The sequence below is a fragment of the Lissotriton vulgaris genome, chromosome 7, assembly GCF_964263255.1.
Source record: "Lissotriton vulgaris chromosome 7, aLisVul1.2, whole genome shotgun sequence".
NCBI classification, from domain to species: Eukaryota; Metazoa; Chordata; class Amphibia; order Caudata; family Salamandridae; genus Lissotriton; species Lissotriton vulgaris.
Genome location: NC_141695.1, coordinates 358487867 through 358509673, shown reverse-complemented (window position 1 = coordinate 358509673; position 21807 = coordinate 358487867). Strand labels below are relative to the sequence as shown.

Here is a 21807-nt window from a genome sequence, read left to right as displayed (position 1 = left end):
GCCAACATCGTCTTGTCCGTATCCAGTCTGCCTGTTAGTCTTCTTTTTAATGGGTTGCCCATTAGTACTTCCACTGTTTATCGTGTGGTTCTACCTCTCTTCTCTTTCTTACTGCCTGACGTGGAGCCATTTTATGCCGGGACTGTGGTACATTGCTTGTAAGAGATTTAACCATTCATTGTGTTCAACTGTGCCATAGTGAGTTCACCACATGTGGGGCTAGATACACTTAGGGGCTGATTCCGACTTTGGCGGTGTGGTAGTGGGGTTACGCCACCGCCTTGCTCCCACTTAGAAAGTAGAACGCTGACCACCAGCCGGATTACAAGTTGTAATCTGGGCGGACGGTCCTGCGGCAGCTGGCCCACAGCACTGCTTTCCAAAGGCTCATAGGAGAGCCTTAGAAACACAGCGCAGTGGATCAGCCACAGTGCTCCCCACCATGGAAAGTCCATTCCATGCTGGAACTGGGGATGCATACAGACAGGGGGGCACACCTTGTGCCCCCTACCTGCACCCCTGTGCAGGAAGGCAACAGGGGGCACTGTAGGACCCCGTAGGCCTACGCACCACTAGCAGTTTCATGGAGGGCTCACCGCCATGAGACAGCTGGCAGTGAGGAAACTCGTAATATGCTTGGCGGGCCGCAGCAGCCTCACCAAGCATATTGCAGCCTCACACCGCAGCGCCACCGCCAGGGATCACGGATCCTGGGGTCTGAATGGTGCAATGGTGGTCCGCCTGCCCAACTTATAATGGGGCAGTCAGACTGGAGGGGGCAGCGGTAGCTGGACCACCACTCCACCTTGAGTCTGGTGATCCATGGACCGCCAGACTCATAATCAGGCCCTAGGATGGATGCGGTCACGGTGACTGCATCTCGTACACAGATGTTTACTGAGTCCATTCTGTTATTGCAAACAGACCTATGTTCTAGTAGATAGGTTCACAAAAACTCAATAGTGGGTTGCAATTCGACCTACCTCATGAATATTAATATCAATGAGGTAATTTGCAAAATGTGCCACAGGGATGGTGGCCTGCTGAGGCTGGCAGACCACCATGTCTGTAATTGCTTTTAACCCCTTTGATGCGTGTGACAAGGTCAGCTTGTCATGGGCGTTACCTGCGCTGTGCGTGTGACGAGTTGACCTTGTAACGTAACGCGGGATTTTTAAAATTGCAGCGCTCAGCGGGAAAACCGCAAGCGCGCATGCGGTTAAATCAAGCAACTTTAAAAACAAAATGCAACCAGTTTTCCTTTCAGAAACAAATCAATATTATAACTACAGTTATAAAAGTGGGCCACTGCCAACTCTTAACATTCTTTTTCAACATTCTCAAAGAGGAAGGAGTCCCATGGGGTACCCATCCCATTTGTGAAAGGCCTACTACTACATTTGTATAGTCAGTACAACATTAAAGTTTTGTGTCTAGATTCCAGTCGCAAAACATTTATACATCCTGGAACTGGTTCATGGAAGGAACGCCTGAACCATGCCTCTTCCAAACAGCGGTTCAGTATTTGGTCGCAGTTTGGGTTCCAGATATAGTGAAAGGCCTTCTTGTGGTTGCAAGCTGCCCGAGTCTGTGAATCGGACCATTTCCAAATGCAAAAAAGCTTTCTACATCTGGCCCTTAGTCTTCAGCGCCTCCGTTTTGAAAATGTTTTTTAGACGGCCAATGCCCATGGCCTCGGCTCCCACATTTCCTTTATACATTATGGTTTAGGTTTAGATAATTTATAAAGCGCAAGGCTACCCGCAGGCATCCCAGCGCTAAAAACAAGTCAGGACAGCTATCATGCGTGAGAGTTTAGGGGAACAGGCATGTTTTAAGTTCTTTTCTAAATGCATGCTCATTTTTGATTAATTGTAGATCAGGGTCCATGCTGTTCCAGATTTTAGAAATCAAGAGCGAGAATTACCCCCCACCCCCTTGGTGAGTAGTGGGAGATCAAGGATTGCACAAATGCGGGGCCTCTACCATGCAAATACTTCTCCCCATACAGTTTGCAGAGTGAGAGGCTCGATGGATCACATAGCCTCGCCCTGGCTATATTTATCCCCGGTGATGAAACGACACCATCTGTTCAGGGTGCCCGTGCTCCTTGCCCCCAGCAGAATGTGAGGGATAGTTTATTTTAATCCCCCGTAATGCCAGGTTTAATGCGGAATTCACCAGTCCTGAATTGGTCATACAAGCTGCCCATCCTTCCTTGTCTGTGTCTTGGCTACAGTCCCTACTGCTGTTACTGCTTCTTAATGATGTAAAAGCCACTTCCACACTTTTCTCACTCTGTGCACCCTCGCTCCATCTCATTTTATCACAGAGCAGTATTACTGTGTTTGATGATCGGTGTAAGATAAAGTTATTTAGGAACTCCCAGAAATGAAAACGTCCTCTCCCGGCACACGGGCCTCCCTCTGACACTTTCCTAAATTCAGGTGAAAGATTCACTGACTTCTAAAGTCTGCATCCTCTCCTACCATGGTGCTTCTTGCCCATTTCCACCTGCCTGTGGTATCATTAAAGGGACCTCCATCTGGCCTGATGCAGTCACCGCAGAAGAAGCATATCCTAGGAGGCAGCATGGTCAAAGGGAGGATTAACTTACGCTGACGCGAAAGGTGACCCAGGTTTACCCACTCACTTACTTCTGATGAGAAAATAATATTCCCTGCATTGCCTAAAGTATCAATCTTGCTTCATAAATATAATATATTAATGTAAGTGAGCAATTAAGGGATATACTTACGGAATGACTGGCTGCCCGTACCTGATAATAATAAAGTTAATCCGGGTGACATGGCGGACTCTTTAGGAGCACTTTGTCAAGGTTTCTCTTTTTGAGGTTTTTGTCCCTCTGGTTTTGATCTTAGTTGTGGGGCAGCATTTTGTTTCTTGATGTATTATGATGGGAATTTTATAATATATTTGCACTGCAATTAGGATGTGTTTTATATTTATGACATTTTTATGCATTTAAAATGTTTTTGCAGTGTGCACTTTTATGGTTCATTGGACCGAAATAAAGTTAATATGACTGACTGTCAGATAATGGAAAATAATTCTCTAATCTTAGTTGAAAGTTAAGCAGCTCTAGCCAGCTGGTTATAAATGCAAGTTAAGCCGCAGCATATGGCTGATCAATTTTTAACCTCCTGGGAGAATTAGGTATACATGCTTTAGTAGTAACAGAACCTTTGCTAGAAGATTTCACTTGGCCGGACTTATCATTGACCTGTTCACTGGGAATTACTACCTATAACATCCACAGGACATAGGGCCTCATTTATGAGGCCGTGCGTCACTTTTACGCCGCTGTTGCGTCACTTTTTGTGACGCACCAGCAGCGTAAAAAATGTGCCTTGTTGCACCATATTTACAAAGTGACATATCTAGGTAGATGCGTCACTTTGTAAACCCCTGCGCTACATAATACCTACGCCAGGTATAATGTATGCAGTCGGGGTCGGGGTCTGGGTCATAGAAGTGACGCAGTGAAATCTATAAGATTTCACTGCGCCACTTCTAGGACACAAATGCGTCAATTTCTTACGCCTGCCTCACAGCAGGCGTAAGACTGACGGAGGCCCTTTCACCCGGGGCTTGCTGGAGTTGCGTCACTTTTGTGACACACTCCAGCAATGCGTCACTTTTGTGCCATACAGATACGTCAGAAATACTGACATGTCTGTAACTCCTTGCGCCATGATGCGTCATACTGTAAATATGACGCATCATTGGTGACGGAAGGAGGGCGCAGTGAAAAGTGACGCATCGCTGTTTTTACGCAGCGATGCGTCACTTTTCATAAATGAGGCCCATAGAGTATATGAACATGCATATAATTATTTCACCAAGAATCTCTAATACAAATATCGTTAATCTAAACTAATAGCCTCAGAGAAAACATTTGTTTGTATTGCTCTCATGGATAGTCTCCACTCCCCAAAGTCGAGAACACGTGGAACAGATACTCTACGAAGCATACATTTTGGAACAGGTACGAAATATCAAGCAGGAAATTTTAGCTTACCACAGTTTCATAGCCAAAATATTGAGGACCAAAATTTCGACCTGCAAATGTTTATAGGTATGCATATTTACTATAATTAACAACAAATCTATGAACCATGACAATATAATATTAAAAACATAATGTCACAGTAAGTAGAGATGGAATGAAAAATAGCAAATCTATACTTATCTCCTCAATATTTTGGTCCGCCATATAGTGGTAAATCGATATTCACAAGGGGGTCTCCTTTCAGTTTGCGAAGAGACTACCACTACCTTTCAGTAGTCATCAAACTATTAATTTTTTGTGACTGGATTTCGGTCGCAAAACATTAGTACATGCCATAAGAAATCAGTATTTGCATGATTTGCCGTAAACTTTCCCCTTCCAAATACTGATTTGGTAGTTTCCTAAACTCATTTCATGATTGAATTGCCTATTACTGAACCACGAAATGGGTTTAATACATACTCAAAAATATATTTACTGGTTGGAAACCCCTTCGATTTACTGAATCACAGGGACTGCGACCAGAAAACAACACCTCTCTAAACCTGCCACAGAACTTGTCCCTCAAGAGAGCTCTCCAACTGCCTCAATCTCATAGTATGCGTTTTGAGGTGACCTCCAGACCTGGGATGCTAGCTCCTTTGAGGCACCTTACCATTTGTTTCTCAATTCCTCTGTCGAAGTATCTTTCGAAACACCTCGCCCATCGAGTCTTAATGATGCAGCAGGGGTTCTTTTCTTGGGTGTCACTAAGCCCCCCCTCCTTTACGGAAGTCTGCCCTCTGGTGCAGTTGGTGTTGGGTCACAGTCCTCGTACCTAACCAAACCACTGAGGACATGATTTGAACTTGGAAGGTCATTTGTGTTAGGTGGGTGGGTCCTGTCCCGAGCTCACTTCTGTGATTCGCCTCCTCTTGTATCCTCACATCTCATGTCCTAATCCAACAGAACCAGTTTGTCTCCAGAATGGAATACGTCCCCCCCCCAAAGGAAGAGACAAGCCTGGCCAGAAAATAAAAAAATCCAATACCACATTGGAAAGGGGGAATCTGACCCGAGATCCTCCGTCGCAGGACTTTGGGGCCCACAGTCAGCGCAGGGAAGGGTTAATGGACCTGCAGCTGATTTGTCTCCACAGTAGTAGCTGTGTAATCACATCAGTCATACATGGGAACCAGCTATTTCAGACTCATACTCATCATGTCCCACAGCGCGGCACACTTAGCACCTTCTCCCTTACCATGGCCAGCCCTGTGAACCGAGACACCCCTACAGGATCCCGCCAACACCCTCCTTTCAGAAACCAAGCCACGGCCATTGACCACAGCAGCACTTTCAAAAATAGGCCCTCCTAATGGCTGCATTAAAGAGGATTATGGGCTGCAGAAAACCCACAGAGGAAATCTGTAGTTTCCCATCTAATAGAATTATCACAGGCTCACTGTGGTGAACTTTCCCATCCCAGGGCCATGTGTATTAGCACTGCTTAGCATCTTAGCAGGTGCAGCGCGCGCGGGGAAATGCTTAGCCGGGACAGCGAGCCCTGCAGGTTGCACACTTTGTTAATGGGATGTATGCTCCTACTTCTACAAAGCTGTCACAGAAACTGAGCCTCCTTGCTTTCAGGATGAGCCACACTAAAGACGGACAGACAGATATATACGGCTCTCTACCGTGGGATTCATATGTATGCACTAGCCCATATGACTCCCTAGCATGCCTAGAAGAGGCTAAACAGATTTTTGTTTTTGTTTATGCACTTCCCCAAAATCATCCTTGCTGTACAGAGCAGTGACAATCATAGTAGGTACGACTGCTAAATATGAACCATAATAAAAAAAATACAAGTCCCTGAAACCACTCTCCTATTAATACTTCCAGTCACTGGCGGCCCTCAACACTTTGAACTGGTGCAGCACCAAGGCTGGGATTTCAAAGCACCTGGTGGACTCGCATTCAAAACACTTTCGAAGAGGTTGCCAACTGTGTGCCTGTAAATAGCATACTTACTTGGGCTGTGACTGGGCTGCTTCACATAACAACGACCTATGATTTAACAGCTACTTCCCAATATGTGGAAACCTTGGGACTTTCAGGATGTTGACGTGGAATGTCACCTAGGTGAGAATGGTGTCTAACCTTGCAAATTCAGTCACTCATCCACTTATACATTCCCATCAGTGAGCTTAACACCTGTTTGAGAGATCTGCCTAACCTGCATGTCATTCATGCCTTAACTCTACATGCTCTCTGACCGATGAAAGCTTGCAATAGAATGCCCTGCTGGATCTGTTCTGGTGGGAATAAAAGATTGCAGCTATGACCTTCTATGAGAGGGGAAAGCTTGTTTTGCTACTGCCATCCTGCACCAATTCTGCGAGAAAGCAAAACGTCCTGCTGCCTGATTTGTGTGTGCCCTGTGATGGGGAAAGCTTGCACTGCTGCTGCCCTACCTATATTGGTCCTTTGAAGAAGGGATGATTGCATAATTTCTACCATGGCTGTTCTTTGAAGAAAGGTGTTGCCACTGCAAAATGAAGGGCTTTTCCATGCTTATGTATAAATTCATAAGCATGGAAAAGCCCTTCATTCTGCAGTGAAAAAGACCCTATGAGGTAAGGTTTTCTATCTCAGCGTGGATGGCAATGTGCTAATCCCATGCTTAAAAACTTGATAGAAAAACAGACATTGAGGTGAGTGTCGTTGGTGTTGTAAGGTGCTTTATACAGGAGCTGCTCTTAACCTAAACTTGGGAATTATCCAGAGTTCTCTGTTTCTTCTTTGCATATATATATATATATATATATATATATGAGTTCACAAAAGGTTGCCCTTGAGGAATCAGCCACGAGGTGAGTTATTGAGTATTCCAATTTTATTCATAAAGCTGCTGCATTCAAAGGAGCGCAGGACCGCAAACATCAGTTGAAATTCTAGCCAGACCGGTTTCGGGAGTCTTTCCCTTCATCAAGTGGCTTCAGCTTGCAAATGCCGGTTTCTTATCATGCACTTGTATTTCATTTTCAAAGTTTGCCCCAGTGGGCGTGGCCGTATGCACAGCCTCCTGGACCTTGAAGTGCAGAAAGTTTTACTTCAGTGAGTTCGTCACAATTTGCAAGAATAAAATATATATATATATATATATATATATATATATATATATATATATATATATATATATATATATATATATATATATATATATATATATATTTGTAAAACGCAAAACCCCAGATTGTGGGTTAGGAAATGAGAGCACTCCAAACCAGTATGGCGTAGGTTCGCCAAGTCTTTTATTGATCAAAGACCTCCTCAGCAGTCAGTTTACAAACGCGTTTCGGCGTTGCCGCCTTCGTCAGTGTAAACTGACATTATTTACACATTTCATTTAAATCAAAGACCGTGATCATCATCAGTCACGTGGTCTACAATCATGAACGTAAACATAGAAAACGGTACATAAGGTAATTCATTCATTATTATTGCGGCGGCCATCTTTTAACGGATAATTTCCTATTTCACATATATACAATTGTAAGCAAAAATAAGAGAAACAATTTCATTGTTAAGTAAAATCAAAACATGACATCACATTTTACCCAATATTTGTTCTCATTTTAACCATAGGTCTAGATGGTATTTATGCCGCAAGTACCTAAACATGTGATTTCCATACTCAAATTTTAGTGAAAATCACATCCGTTCACATCATTTCAAGTCACAAAAATGGTGTCGCAGTTGGATTATTTACAATTTAGCCCTGGATGGGCATTGGCATTATTTACAGTCTAGCCGTGAATGGGCGTTTCTGTTTATGGGAATCTGGCACGTTTTATCCAATTTTTTACTGCGCTCCATCAAAATTTACCAAATTAATTAAATAATACAAAAAACATTTGTGGTGACGGGTCACACTACTCTGTGTATGGAGGAAACTATATACATGTCTATATTCCGGATTCTTTAGAAAGAAGGTAAGGAAAAACAGGAGGAATGTTCAGATGTGAGTCCACATCTCTTCTTCATTATTCATCCCTCCCGGGGTCTTGGTCTGTAACTGGATAATGAATCTTGATTCTAGTGTTCTCAGTTTCCTTATCCAGTTGCCCATACATATATACACACATACATGTGATCAAGGCACAATCTGTGTCGAAACGCGTAGCGTGTAAGTAAGAATAAAATTCTTTGGCTGTTACTTCCCGAGTGCTCAATTTTGCTTTGAAGCATACTGTGGAATTTAATATATATATATATATATATATATATATATATATATATATATATATATATATATATATATATATATATATATATATATATATATATATATATATCAATCACCTAATGGCTTTTGCAAGTAGGTAGTTATAGTGAGGACCATGTTTCCATAGGTAAAGCTTTTTTTGACTTGCCTATATCATTGACGCCGGCAGCCAAATCTTCACGAAGCTTTCTAAAAAGAGTGTGCTGGTGATTTTAGGTGTGGATGGAAAGTTTTGGGGCAATACAGCAAGCGGGGGTCAAGAAAAAGGGGGTTAAAAAACATGCATTTCCCATGTTTAGTCCTATAGGGATTTTAGAAACTACTACAGCCTAAACCACTGAACAGAATTACACCAAATTTGCCAGAAAGGTAGGCCTTGGTTCAGAAAGCGCCATTCTTGTTTTATGGTGCCTTCATGGGACAAATATACATGATAGCACCCCTTTGAAATGCATTATAGGGAATGGCAGGTTTTGAGGGTCACAAAAAAGGAGATCATATAAAGGCTGATAACATATTTTAGTTACAATATAAATAAGTTGTTGATGGTACCATACTAATTATAGGCATTGTAGTGTTTTTAAGGTGATTTTATCATGTGGAATAAGCCTTCTGCTGGGATTTCATAAATAATGTTTGAAAGAAAACTCTTTTCTTATGATTTCTCCATAGAGGTTATGGAAGGTGCTCCAAAAGGTAAAACAAGAGCATATTTTCTGTAAAATCAAACACTCTTTCTCAGCCATATGAGACTGAAGTCTCACATTCTCAGTAAGTAAATCATGTACTTCCAACAGGAAAAGCCTGTTGGTTGATTTCCTTGATGCCTCCCACGGTGGTCGAATGAACAACTAGAGCACTAACAGTCTTATATATGAGAAAAGTGAGGCACATTTGAAGCCATGTTGATTGAATCAAACTGGTAAAACTTAAAACATTTAATTTAGAAAGGATCAAAAAGAAGGGGTTCAGTTTGTCATAGAAATTATGGATAGTGCTGTAGAAAGAGAAATTAGGCCACAATTTAAGGGAATTCTGAAATATCTTCCTCCTCTATTTCATTAACACATTCTGACAGCAGATTGAAACATGCCCTTTCAACACCAGTAGCAGACTGCCAGTTAACACCCTGGTGATCAGCAGCTTTACTACAGTGTTCTAATGAGCAATTAGAGTGCTAACATTCCGAATGTATGCCATTAGTGTGGCACATCTGAACACCATCTTGATGGAAGCAAAGTGGAAAATTTAAAGCATTTTCTACTAAGGATACTGCAGTAAATGAGGAAAGTTGGAAACTTCATAACAAATGAGTCTCCAAAGATGCCACCAGAGATAAAAGACCCAGAATATAACACTAATATCACCCAAATGTAGCCCAAGTATAGACCAATGCAGAAGTGTGCAAAAAAAACACCTAGGGCATTATTAGGATGGTGGGCGGACAAAGTCGTGAAAGGGGACCGCCCGCCATAAGTGCGGCGGTCCCGTGGGGGTGATTAGGATGCGCCACCCACACTGGCGGGTGCATTCTGCATTTTTAACATTGCGGCGGGCGGTGCTTTAAGCATCACCCACCGCAATGCCAAAAGCATGTTGTGCATATGCATGCACAACGTGGCAGGCACCACGCAGTGCCTGCCATGTGCCGCCACGGAAAGGCTGCCTCCCGCCTGCATCCTGATATGGATGGCAGTGTCTAGCAGACACTGCCACCATATTAAACCCTTTTCCGCCCGGTCGACCTGTCGACCGTGGGGAAAAGCGGCAGACGGTCTTCTCGTCCGCCACGGTACCCCCGCCATACTAATATGGCAGGGGAAAATGGGTGGCGGGCGGGGAAGGATGTAGGGCAGATCACCACCGCCAATGGCGCGGTGGCAATCCGCCCTACATCCTAATGGACCCCTTAATTTTTTGTTTTGTTTGCAGTTTTATATAGCGTAGACTTGACCCAATGGTATTGGAGTGCTTTACATGAGCATCAGTTACATTACACAAGGACACATTTATTTTGGGTTAGGCATAGCAATATTAATCGCTATGGACAAGTGTCGGTCCTCAAAAATAAGTGCAGGTACCCACAACTGGCAACCATTGGCTTTAATTAAGAGCTAGGTACTTAAGAGGTGGTGAACTGTTGAGGAATACTTCAGATTACATTTCCCCCGTCTGTTTTTCGGGCATTAGTACCCAGGAGGACTTACCGACGATGCGGATATTAATAGTTGCCTTATCCTCAATGCCTTCAACCTGGATGGAGAGATCATACTTCCCGGAGTTGCTACGTTCAGCTGACCTGATGAAAAGGATTGTGTCCACTTCGGAGGTTCTTACGCTGACCTGCTTAGGGTCCAGGGGCTTGTCATCTTTAGCCCATGTAACCTTCGGCCTCGGCTTTCCCTGCAGAGGGAAGAGAAATATTATTAAAGGACTCAACGGTGTAAGATTCATGCCAGCAGAGGTACAGGTATCCTTTTTCAAACAGTGCCCTTGAAGCACACTTCAAGGGCTACAACCCCAAGCAGTGCCCTGTTGTACGGGGGTGCGGTTGTGCAATATAAATGTCCACCAGCAGGACCCTGTCAGTACTATTATAAATTGAGTATAAACATTTTGTGCCTGCAGTGGGAGCTTCTTCTTCCTGCCAGTACTCTGTACCACAGGACCCCAGAGTGACCCTGATTCCTCTGGTACTTCAGGAGTGTGAGGTTCTCGGGGGTGCCCTGGCAGTCCTATAGAACTCTACCAGTGCAAGTTTTGACATGGCAGTTCCACAGCACTAAGGTTACCAGATTACTCCATGTCACAAAGAATTTGGTGCTCAAGTCCTTGTTTTTTGTTGAACAGCCTTCTGCATTCCTCAAGTTATAGTTCTGGTGTCCTTCATTCGGTCAAGAGAAACTAACTGGCCTGACAACAATGATTTGTTAAATGAGAGGTCAGACTGGAGCTTTGAATCTGTGGTGATATGGAGTCATCGGGTAATCTGACATTGAGGGGCATATTATCAACAACTAGCGATATTTATCGCTAAAGAAGCTTAGCAACATTTTTTTTATCGCCATGCATCGCCGGATTTTATCGCAGAGATAACGTGCTATTAGCAACAATTATCTCCAATGCGATAAAATAACCGGCGATAGCGGCGAAATACGTGAATATCGCAAGAAAACCAGCGATATTAATGCATCATCGCCAATAGGGTCTTAGCCAGAATATCCTCCTCCCATTGGATATAATGGCTAAGAACTGGTCTGAGCAGGCGTTAGTTTTAGCGATATTCGCGCTTAGCGCAAATTTTTTTATCGCTACGCCTGCCTTGCTAATAGGCAATAGCGACATTAGCGACTGCTTTCAGTCGCTAACTAGTTGGGTACGCCCACTTTGCATGCCATTAGCGATAAATATCGCTGACATGCAAAGCGGGCCCCAAACCACTCGCTATCACCTAAAAGCTGTCGCTAACTGATGTTAGCGACAGCTGGCTAATAGGGCGATGAAATTATCGCCGCTTTCCGGGCGAAAATGGCCGCAAAAGTGGCGATAATTTCATTTTGCCTGCCTTGATAATATGCCCCTCAGTTCCTAAAACCTCAATGCACTGTAAGGCTGTATCTAGCAGAATGACCCTTCCCGCAGCAGTATCCTGTCGATACCACAGATACCCCAGTATAGCGAACTTCATCATTGTAATGACAACCAACACGCAGTTGAGTGTTCGATGAAAGACAAGTGATGTGCACATCTGTGTGCCTACCTGAAAGGGAATAACCAGGTTCACTTGCTCCCCAACTTTTTTAATGTATGTCTGCCGCAGCTGGCGAGGAAGGCGGATCTTTGGTTGTTCTGTAAATAAAAAGGTAAAGAGATGAAGACACAATCATCTGTCTCAAATTACGGGAATATTTCATTATTTGGAGTCATTACTGTGCATGCATTCCATCTTGTCTCATCATTCCCCATACACAATTCCAGACTCCAATTATACAGTGAGAAATTTGATGTCAATTTCAGTTGCTTTTGAAGATTTATGATCTCGACAGGTTTATAGAACAGAAGTATCACCCTAGCAGCTGAGTGGGAAAGAGAAAATGGGGTATCTGTAATCACAAATGAGTGGCCTAAGTGAAGTGGGTTGGACCTCCTGTGGAATATTCCCTCCGCCTCATGCAGTAGGATGGGCACTGTTACCAGAATCAGATGTAGGAATGTAGGTATGCAGCCAACTGAACCTCACGAGAAAAGATATGCCAGCGACTGAATGTATGAAGGAGTGTGGCATGTGATATTGTTCAGTTTGTTTTTGGGCAAGGCGGGCACCTATCAGCTGTACAAGTGTGGCAGAAAATCAACTGTATTTTCTGTTGAATATTTTGGGCCTCATTTATTCGTTTTTGCCGTAGGGCAGCGCCGCAGGTCTTTCCGCTGCTCTGCCCTACGGCAAATGAAAAGGGCAGGCATAACCCGTTGAGTGGATGATTGTTTTTGTGCAGGAAAGGAAGCCTTCCTGCACAAAAGCAAAAACAAGAGGCTCTCTCCTCTTTCTACGTGTGCTGTCTGCAGCACACATAAAAAAATGAAAAACGAGGAGAAATAGAGATATTTCTCCTCGTTGAGCCTCCCTTGCGCCCCAGCAACACCCATGGAACGCCCCTTTAACATAGAAAACTGTGTTAAAGGGGCCGATATATATCAGGTATCAATAACCAAAAAAAAGTGTCTCAGTGCTGCCTGATAAATATCGTGCAGGCTCCTGAACATCACAAAAAGTGACTTTTTGGCGGCGCAAGGGGCCTCCTAAATGAGGCCCTTTGTCTTTGAAGCTAGCCACCTCTACAGAGCTGAAACTAGCCAGTTGTGACCGGGAGTACAGGGCTCAGAAGATCAAACGTCAGACACTGAGCAGGAGCAATGGATGCCCTGTGAATACCCAGGAGGCAACAAATGTAGCATGGGATTGGGACAGGGAAGCACTCGTTTACTTACGCACAATCTCCCGGATGGTGACCGCATTGTTCAGAATTGCAGGCTCACTCTTTCCAGCAATGTTCACTGTGCGTATCCTAAATATTAGCTTCTCGCCAGTTGGGAGTCCTTTAACTGTGTAGCCGCACCGTTCCACCAGTTCTTTGTTGCCCACCACCCATTCCGTTGCTGTTAGGAAGAAGGTAAAAAATAGAAACAGTGTGAACACAGGTATGATTCTACAGGGAGAACTTTTATAAATGCTGTACATGCAGTGTGTGTGTGTGTGTGTGTGTGTTTGAGGGATTATATCTGATTCTTTTCCATTTGAAGCAGTTGTTTCATCCTATTAATTGATTCTATGTAGACAATGATGCGCAGCTTGTTGCGTCCCCCCAATATTCTAAAGTCTAGGTGGATTAGCTCAGTTTTTGTTCATATGAGTTTTTTGAGGGGTGTGTGGCTTCAGGCGAGCCTCTTACTGGATAGTACCCACAGCGCTCTTCCTGGATGTTGTGGTTGCCAGCAAGCTTTGTTTTAGGATAATCTCATCCACTGGTTCTCTAAAACATACTTTGCAACTTTAAACATTTTTTAATGTATTTAACAAACCTACTGCCTCAGTTCTAATCTAAGTTACAAGCATAGTGTAATACAGAAATGTGAGTAAGTGTTTCATATTCACAGTGTGCAAACTTCATCTCATACGTAATTCCTCATCAGTTTGTTATGTATCTTTATCCTGCCAGCCATGTCCACCCAGGCATAACCTTCATCCTATCTCTTCTTCATCTAACTCATACTTGGCGTAAGCATCCAGTGATCCCCAAACACCTGGCCCCTTCTGGTGTACAATTCTGATGATGGGCCTGAGGCTCTCCTCACTGTGGTGAAGACATGCTCATGTCCACTCAGACTAACCCTATACTTTTGTTTATTTGATCTGATAGGCATCGTAGTCACCGTCTCTGATACAGCCCTCTCATACGGTTTTCTCACTTTCATTCATACGAACTCGACAGCCCATCCGCCACTGAACCTGCTTAGATGGACAAGAACATTAGCAAATGCTTTCATTCTATTCCTCAAAACCACCAGAAGTGAGTGATGCATGTAAACTATCAACAAACTTTCAACCATTCCCACACAGTACCCATTGGTCAGTTAATTTGAAGAATTTTTCAGGTGATTCCACTAGACTACTTACATTATTTAAAATGCCAGTAATCTATCTCCAATTCTTAATTTTAAGTTTGGAGATCCTTGTTAGCATCAAATTGGCAAAGAATTTGAGAAAACCCTTCTTCAGTGTTCCGGATTGTGTACAGAGTGCACAAACAGCAGGTTCTCATGAAGCATTCAAATCCCTGTTAACACATTGCACACTTGTGAGTCCTGGTTGTTTGGCAGAAATCATGCATTTCCAAACTTCCCCTCATCTCTGTAAGCACTCTGTGTCCCGCTATCCTTCTGCCGGTCTACCAAGATTATGCCTAAGGTGATACACTATAATACCCTTCCTCTACAGAAATGAAGCACTTCTTCCACATGTGTGGTCCACACATTTGTGGGGAGTGTACATTTGTCGCAGGTGGGAACCTTGGTGAAGGTAGCATGGCTACCTGCTAACCAGGCTTCTGTTATCCACCTGTGTTAAAGAGCTGCAACAGATTTTTGCTGTCAAAGGCCCTTTTGCCATTGATGTGAGGTGTGGGTCATTGACTAAGCAAGTGAGTTCAATCATCTCTCCTATGAAATCTTCTTTTAGTTCCTGCCATATTTACAGGATGATACTTCAACGAGCATATGAAGTTCTTCATTTGAGTTTGTCATCTGTGACACTGAATCTTTAAGTTTCGTAGTTGGTTGTCTAGATTCCAGTGGATTCCCCCTTTTATCATGCCTCCACCATACCGTGGCTCAGTAGAGAGAGATTGCCAATAGATGTGCCACAGCTCATCTGCACACATGGGGCTTTATTTATGAAGGCTTTGCGCCACCGGTGCGTCACTTTTTCCCATTTTAAAAGTGACGCACCGCCGGCGCAAGTCCTTCATAAATAAGGCCCATGGTTTCATAGTAAAATATAAGCAATTCTGGAATAGCTATGCTAGACCTAGAAATCGAATTATTAGCTGCTGAACTAGGCTCACCTCACAATTATTTTACTAGTGGTGTGATCACCAGAGTTTTACTGGGGCAGCCTTTCTGGTACATAGATGGGGTTGAGGGTATATGGGATATCTACTAAGAAGAGTGGAATACATTTGCTCTGTTTACAGCAGCAGAGCAGTTATATGTTCCGATCACTCTATGGGTGGCTACACCTGCCTTGCCTCACAGAGCAAACAACATTGCTAATGCTGTTATGGTCTGCGCTGCGGTGGTATTTGGAATATAGGTAGGTTGGGGAGAAGGAAGCCCGCCCTTACTGACTTTCTGAATGGTCATTGGTCTATGTAGTGGGATAAACATTTCATGACTGTGGTTCTAAATATTTTCCAACACCTGATTAGTATAAGTACTTGGTGGCTATGCAAGTATATGGTTGCACCATTCTTTCTCCCTCCTCCTTTCTACCCCACCCACTCGCCCTCCCAGACTCCACTCCTATGATACTTATAACTTGGTATACTTTAGGGCTGATACCATGTACTCCGAGCAAGGTCTGTTTTGGACTTCTAGGGAGGACGTGTACTTCGCCAACTTAATAAAGACTAAATAAAAAACACGAGGATAATGCATACTCTCCCACACTGGGCCTGAATAGGGGCAAAACATCACACCATTTTAATTCTGGTTGAATTTTCATGATAGCTGTTCTGTGAACTGTCACTGAATAGGGGGTGTAATCTTTCCCTTACTTAATATCTCCAAACTCAAGCTGAAATCGTCTTCCTTGATGGTATTCACTGAAGTGTATTTTCCATTCCCTTTAGTGTATGATGTAGAACTTGCACTCATAATGTATTCGGTTGGTAATTATTTATAATAATCATCTACATATTGTTGTGTAGTCAGTACATATCTGCTCTCTTTTATGTATTGTTGTTTTACTTCTCTTCCTAATCGACCCTCCATACTTTGATGCATAGGAGTTGTGTTATGCTGCTCCTAGCCGGACTTCTCTGATGCTTTTTCTGATGATAAATATCTCCTGAAGCAGAGTGGTCTCCGGGCTTCTTAGTGCTGAGTTAGTCTGTCTGTGAACGTTCTTCCACACAGATTCAATTTTCTGTACATCCACTTACGACATTCACACCAGACCCACAACCGCAGTGAGAGTATCTCTCAGTACTATATAACATTCTTAGTTCAAAATGTCTAAATATAGCTGTAATGGCATATGCTATTGAACGTGTCATGTATCACCCTGGAAGCTGTTCGGCTGCACTGTCCCTGCCATTCCATGATCAAATGTCTTGTGATCATTTTGAAGTGAGATAGTGCGTCATTCCTATCCTTTTCCACTGCGCTTGTACTGTTTTGGCCGCCTAGTGCCAACACAGGCCCCCTTGAACCATGGTGCAAGAGTGTCTGCGTTATTAGCAGGATTGTTGTGTGCAGGAAGGAGCACCTTCCTGCACAAAAACAATCCTGGGAGGCTTTTTCCTCTTTCTATGTGTGCTGCAGAATGCATCCCACAAAGCAAAAGGAGAAACATTGGAGAAATAAAGTAATTTATCCTCGTTGCGTCATCCCAAGGTTGAGGCGTAAGGTTTTTGCACATCTTGGTTTACAGGCCTTTGAAAATCTGGGGATGTGTCAAAATCCATGGGTGTTGCATGGGAACAACCACCACAACGCCCATGGAGAGCCTCCCTAACGCAGAGTAAGGCAACGCAGCGATTTGCACTGCCTTGCCTTACTCTATACCTATGAGGCCATGCAAAGTGGTTTTTTGTGGTCTTATAGATATGGCTGTAAGGTTTGCGGTGCTCTTGCATCATTAAAAGTAATGGCGGTGCAAACCTCACATAAATATGCCTCTTTAAGTGAATTCGATCATCAGCACATACCCAGTGTAATCTTTTTCTGGCAGCAGAGATTGGATAAAATTCCCCTGGACCCAGTGGCAAGGTAATCCTGCCATTTCCTGCTGACTGCTACTTTTAAAGACTTTTATATGTATGCCCATGTGCTAGGCATTTATGTCATATACACCAGGGCTATGTCCTAATGGAGCGTTGCACAGTATTTCCAAATGATCAAATTTAAAATAAATATTTCAGAAAGTTGCACAGTAGCTCTCTTGGAGCCAGGAGAGTCAGGAAATCCAATACACTTCAAAGAACCTTTCTTAAAAGCTTCTCCTACCTTCCAGTAGAAATGGCACTGGGTACAAAAACAGGGCCATCATATCGACTTTTCAGTTCACTCCTGATAAGATTTTTGTTGTTTTGGTATTAACTAGTTTATTAAAATGTACTCTATTTTTTCAAATCGCTGTGAAGTTTTCTTGTGTTGTGTTTTCACCTTATTATTGGTTGTGTGCTTCATAAATACTTTACACATTTCCTATTAGCTGACTGTTTTTTGTGCCAAGTTACCCAGGCTTAAACGCAGGTTAATTTAGAGACTTTTTGTGGGATCACTGTGCAAGGAAGTGTGGCTGTTGCTTGACCAGGGCTCCCACTCCATTTCTCACAATGTTTATACAAAAGATTCATATTACAGTCTTGAGTTCCTTGGTTGCTCAACTTTGGATTAATTAGTGTGGTTTGGCCAGCTGGTGGTAGAGATGGACTCTCCCCACCAACAGAGGCATTTGAACCAGTAGAGAAACAGATTAGGATTTCCCTTTCAGAAACCTATTTTTAAAGTGAAATCCTAATCTGTTTCTCTACTGGTAGTTAACGTGGTGTTATTTAACCTGTTCCGTCAATGGGCGACGGGAGCCCGGAACGGGTTACCTCGCGGGTGCTGCCGTCAGCCAACGGCCAACGGAGCACCGCCCACTCAATAGAACGCCCGCACCGCGGCAGAAAAACCACTGCGGTTAAGGCGTTAATGAACATTAGATTACAATGAAGGAACAGCTCCCTCAGCTCTCAGGAACCAGCTTCCTCACCCATCAACCACTGACGGCATGTTTGCCTTTGAGCCTGAACAGCGCTTGACATCCTTTTAGATGAGCTCCTGTGCTAAACAAATGTCACATAAACACAGACATTATTAACTGATAAATACAAACAGAAAACAACATATGTCTATGTCTGAATGTACTTTAAAAACAGAAATGAACAGGAAGCACGTCTTATTTTTGTTAGCTCCCCCTATGTCAGTAATAAATGTTAGTCAGGACAACTAAATATGTAGATGCTTGTGGGGACTGAAAAAGAGACACATGCTTAGTGATTATTGAGTAGCTGCATGTATGCTTCTAATAAAAAGGTACAGCATTCATGAGCTTTTGTTGTATTGTTTAAGATATCGTATAAGCATTTGTGGTGGAAGTGTTTTCCGGTAAACACATGGAAATGCTAGTTACAAATACATCTTTGATAGAAAAAGTAAATAAAGACATCTATCAATAACAAGAGTAAAATTAAAATAAGGAAAATGGAAATAGTAATGTCAATTACATAGAGAGAGTAAAAGCAACAGCACAAAACTACATGCATCAAGCCTGCTTTGTTTTTGGCAAAATTAAATTTGCTGTAAAATAGCTTTCTCAAAACGCCATCTGATTTAAACTTGGTTACAGCTCGGACATGGTTTTTAACAATACTATGTGAACCAAATGCGCATCCTAGGAAAATTACATGAAATATCTTCAGTGAATTTTGCATTTTCTTTTGTGAAGCAGGATAATGAAAATATAGTCTTGTAAGACTCTGGTCAATCAGTAATAACTTGGTAGTTGTGCATGTAAAGTATGATGTCATAAAACACTGTGACACTTAAATGGCTCCAGCTAAACCTTTAAGAGAAAGAAGGATAACACCCTGTTCCTCTCCCATCCTCTCTTTTTGTGATACTTACAATTTTCTAAGCAGTACTCTATCAAGTAGCCATCAATGCCACCAGCTCCGATACGGTCTGGAGGCCTCCACTTTAGTGTGCATGTGGTATCAGTCACATCCTCAACGGTCAAGTGCAGAGGCTCGCTGGTTGGAGCTGCAAGACAAAATTGTATCAATTAGCAGTTCTCAAATTCCTCATTATCTGCCATTGAGGTCATCAAATCCCAATGCCTTTGAGGCTCTGTCTTCATTTTGACAGATTACTATATTATGAGTTCCACTCACTCTACAGCATAACTCACCGATGGGCATGAATGGCTTGGATATTTGGCCTTGCTGCGAGATACCAATAGAATTGACGGCAAAGACTCTAATCTCATACATGACGCCCTCAATCATCTTGGTCGACTCGTAGGTGGTTTCCGGATAGACTTCAAAGTTCATTTTCATCCACCGTTGGCTGCCCTTTTTCTTCCTCTCAATGAGGTAGCCTGTGGAGTGGGAGAGAGTATTGAGCTTATATTACCTTCTGTACAAGAGCACTCATAGCGGAGGAGGAGGACTGGGGGCACAGAGTTTCTTCAGAGTACAGCTAATGTTCTACTTTAGCAAGATTTAATACAGTGAGGCTTCTCACTGTCCATGATCTGGTAAGTATTGTGGTTGAAGATGACTCTGTTTGAAAATTACCAGGTTGTGCATAGTACCGAAGAAATGTTTTGTCTCCCAGAGTGATATGAGGCTATACAGGTGGCAGCCTTTAGAACTAACTTAGACGTTTAATAAGTTTGGCTTGAGAGGCAAGATAGGCGGAATTGACGTTATAAAGTCTTGACAAGATTAATGCATTGGTCATTAGAAAGTGAAGATGTGAGTACAGAAAAGGCAAAATGTTTTTATGAATATCAGGAAAGTAAAATATAAATGACTAACTTGTTGACATGATAGTCAAGATAGATAGATTGATTGAGAAAGAGACCCAGATTTCTTACAGCAATTACTGGTTGAGGGCACATGCTCATTGCAACTGGCCAGGAAATGTTACTTTGGTGGTTAGTTCCTAGTGAAATATATAGAAACTCTGTTTTAGAAGGGTTCAATTTCAGAAAAGTACAAAGTACATACACCATCAAGTGATGCTAAGTAATCTCTTCAGATTGTCATGATCAGACTGGGATGCATTATTTTGGGACCACACGAGGCGGTATTGATGAACTGCATGTCATCAACATACATGCAAAAACGAGCCCCATGCAGATGAAATTAATTGGCACGTAGGTGCATATACTAATGTGATTTAACAAGAAAGGCGGTAATTTTGAGCTTTTACAATGTATTGCTGTTTGGATAGATGAGTAAGGGGAATTAACACTGCTTGAGTTCATGAAAGGTTGAATCCATTTGAGAACTTGCCCAGTGAACACGAATCTATGCTGGTCATCTAAGGAAGATAGCAAAACTACTTTGGAATTGAGTACACGGCGGAAACCAGCTAGGAAGAACTCATACAATTTGCAATATTTCATGAATTTCTGGAGTTGTTGAAAAACTGTGTTTTTCAAGTAGTTTGCCTAGATAGGCTTGTCATGAAATGGGACACAGGTTACTGTTGACCCTGTACTGAGAGAGGGTTTTTGAGCAAAGGTTTACTTTTTTGGATTCTTCCAGGCATTTGCTATTACACTTTAGGATAACATTTGAAAAAGTCTAAAAGGTTATGTATTATATATTTGTAAAGGTGCTTCATATAGTGAGCCTGGAACATATCAATAGCAGAGGGTGATGGACAGGTCTGCGAAACGGCATCTAACAAAACGAATCTCTTGATTTTTTTTTTTAACTTCATTTTTATTGCATCACCAATATAAATGTACAGACAATATACTTAGCATTAGCAACACATCATGTACAGGCTTGGTTAGATCCAATCGATCGCCGGCAGGAGGTTTCATCTCGAGCTTGGCGCGGGTGACCTCAACTCTGCCCATTTCTTGTGACTCCTTACAGTGTCCGACCGCTTCATCAAGCAAATAACCCTGGGACGCTTTTGTGGTTTTCTCCCCTCCCCCTCCCCAAATTTCGGTACCCCAATTCCCCTCCAAAACAGCCTCCTACCCACCCACCCCCGTGGTCGCTCTGCGCTGGATTGACAGTGTAAAAGCGTCTGGTGTGTTGCAGGAGGAAGTAAACTTTCGTTAAGGTGTGTTCTCCTGTGTAGTGTTAGGGTCTGCTCCATCTAGTGCACTCTCGCCATCCTGCCCCTCATCGTCCACATCCCGGAGTGCCTGCACCATCACCTCCCATGCCGTCGCCCTCTCCAGCGCCTTCTCATCATTCAACCTCCAGGCCAGCTGGTATCTTAGGGTACTTTCACACGCGGCCCATCTCAGACATTCTCCATACCATCTTTTATACGTGGGCCCCACTCTGGACTTCCAGTTTCTCGTGATCTCCCGCTTGGCCAGGATGAGCCCCAAGTCTATAAATTTACTAGTCATCTTAGTCCTAGGTGTATGCGGGAACCAATGTAGGACGCCAACCGCTTTAGTAAACTGGATATCCCTGTCTGTCGC

At 43.0% G+C, this 21807-nt stretch overlaps 1 protein-coding gene across 2 annotated transcripts in view; it reads right to left on the bottom strand.

Moving 5' to 3' along the window:
• The window catches only part of MYBPC2 (myosin binding protein C2), a 235683-nt gene that overhangs the window by 39224 nt on the left and 174652 nt on the right, over positions 1-21807 (bottom strand). For both annotated transcript variants that reach the window (XM_086930242.1, XM_086930243.1), the window contains 5 exons: positions 19537-19725; positions 19254-19388; positions 13290-13457; positions 12061-12149; positions 10508-10703 (listed from right to left, as the gene is read on the bottom strand). In XM_086930242.1, the coding sequence (XP_086786368.1) occupies positions 10508-10703; positions 12061-12149; positions 13290-13457; positions 19254-19388; positions 19537-19725 (777 nt within the window). The remainder of the gene's footprint in view (positions 1-10507; positions 10704-12060; positions 12150-13289; positions 13458-19253; positions 19389-19536; positions 19726-21807) is intronic.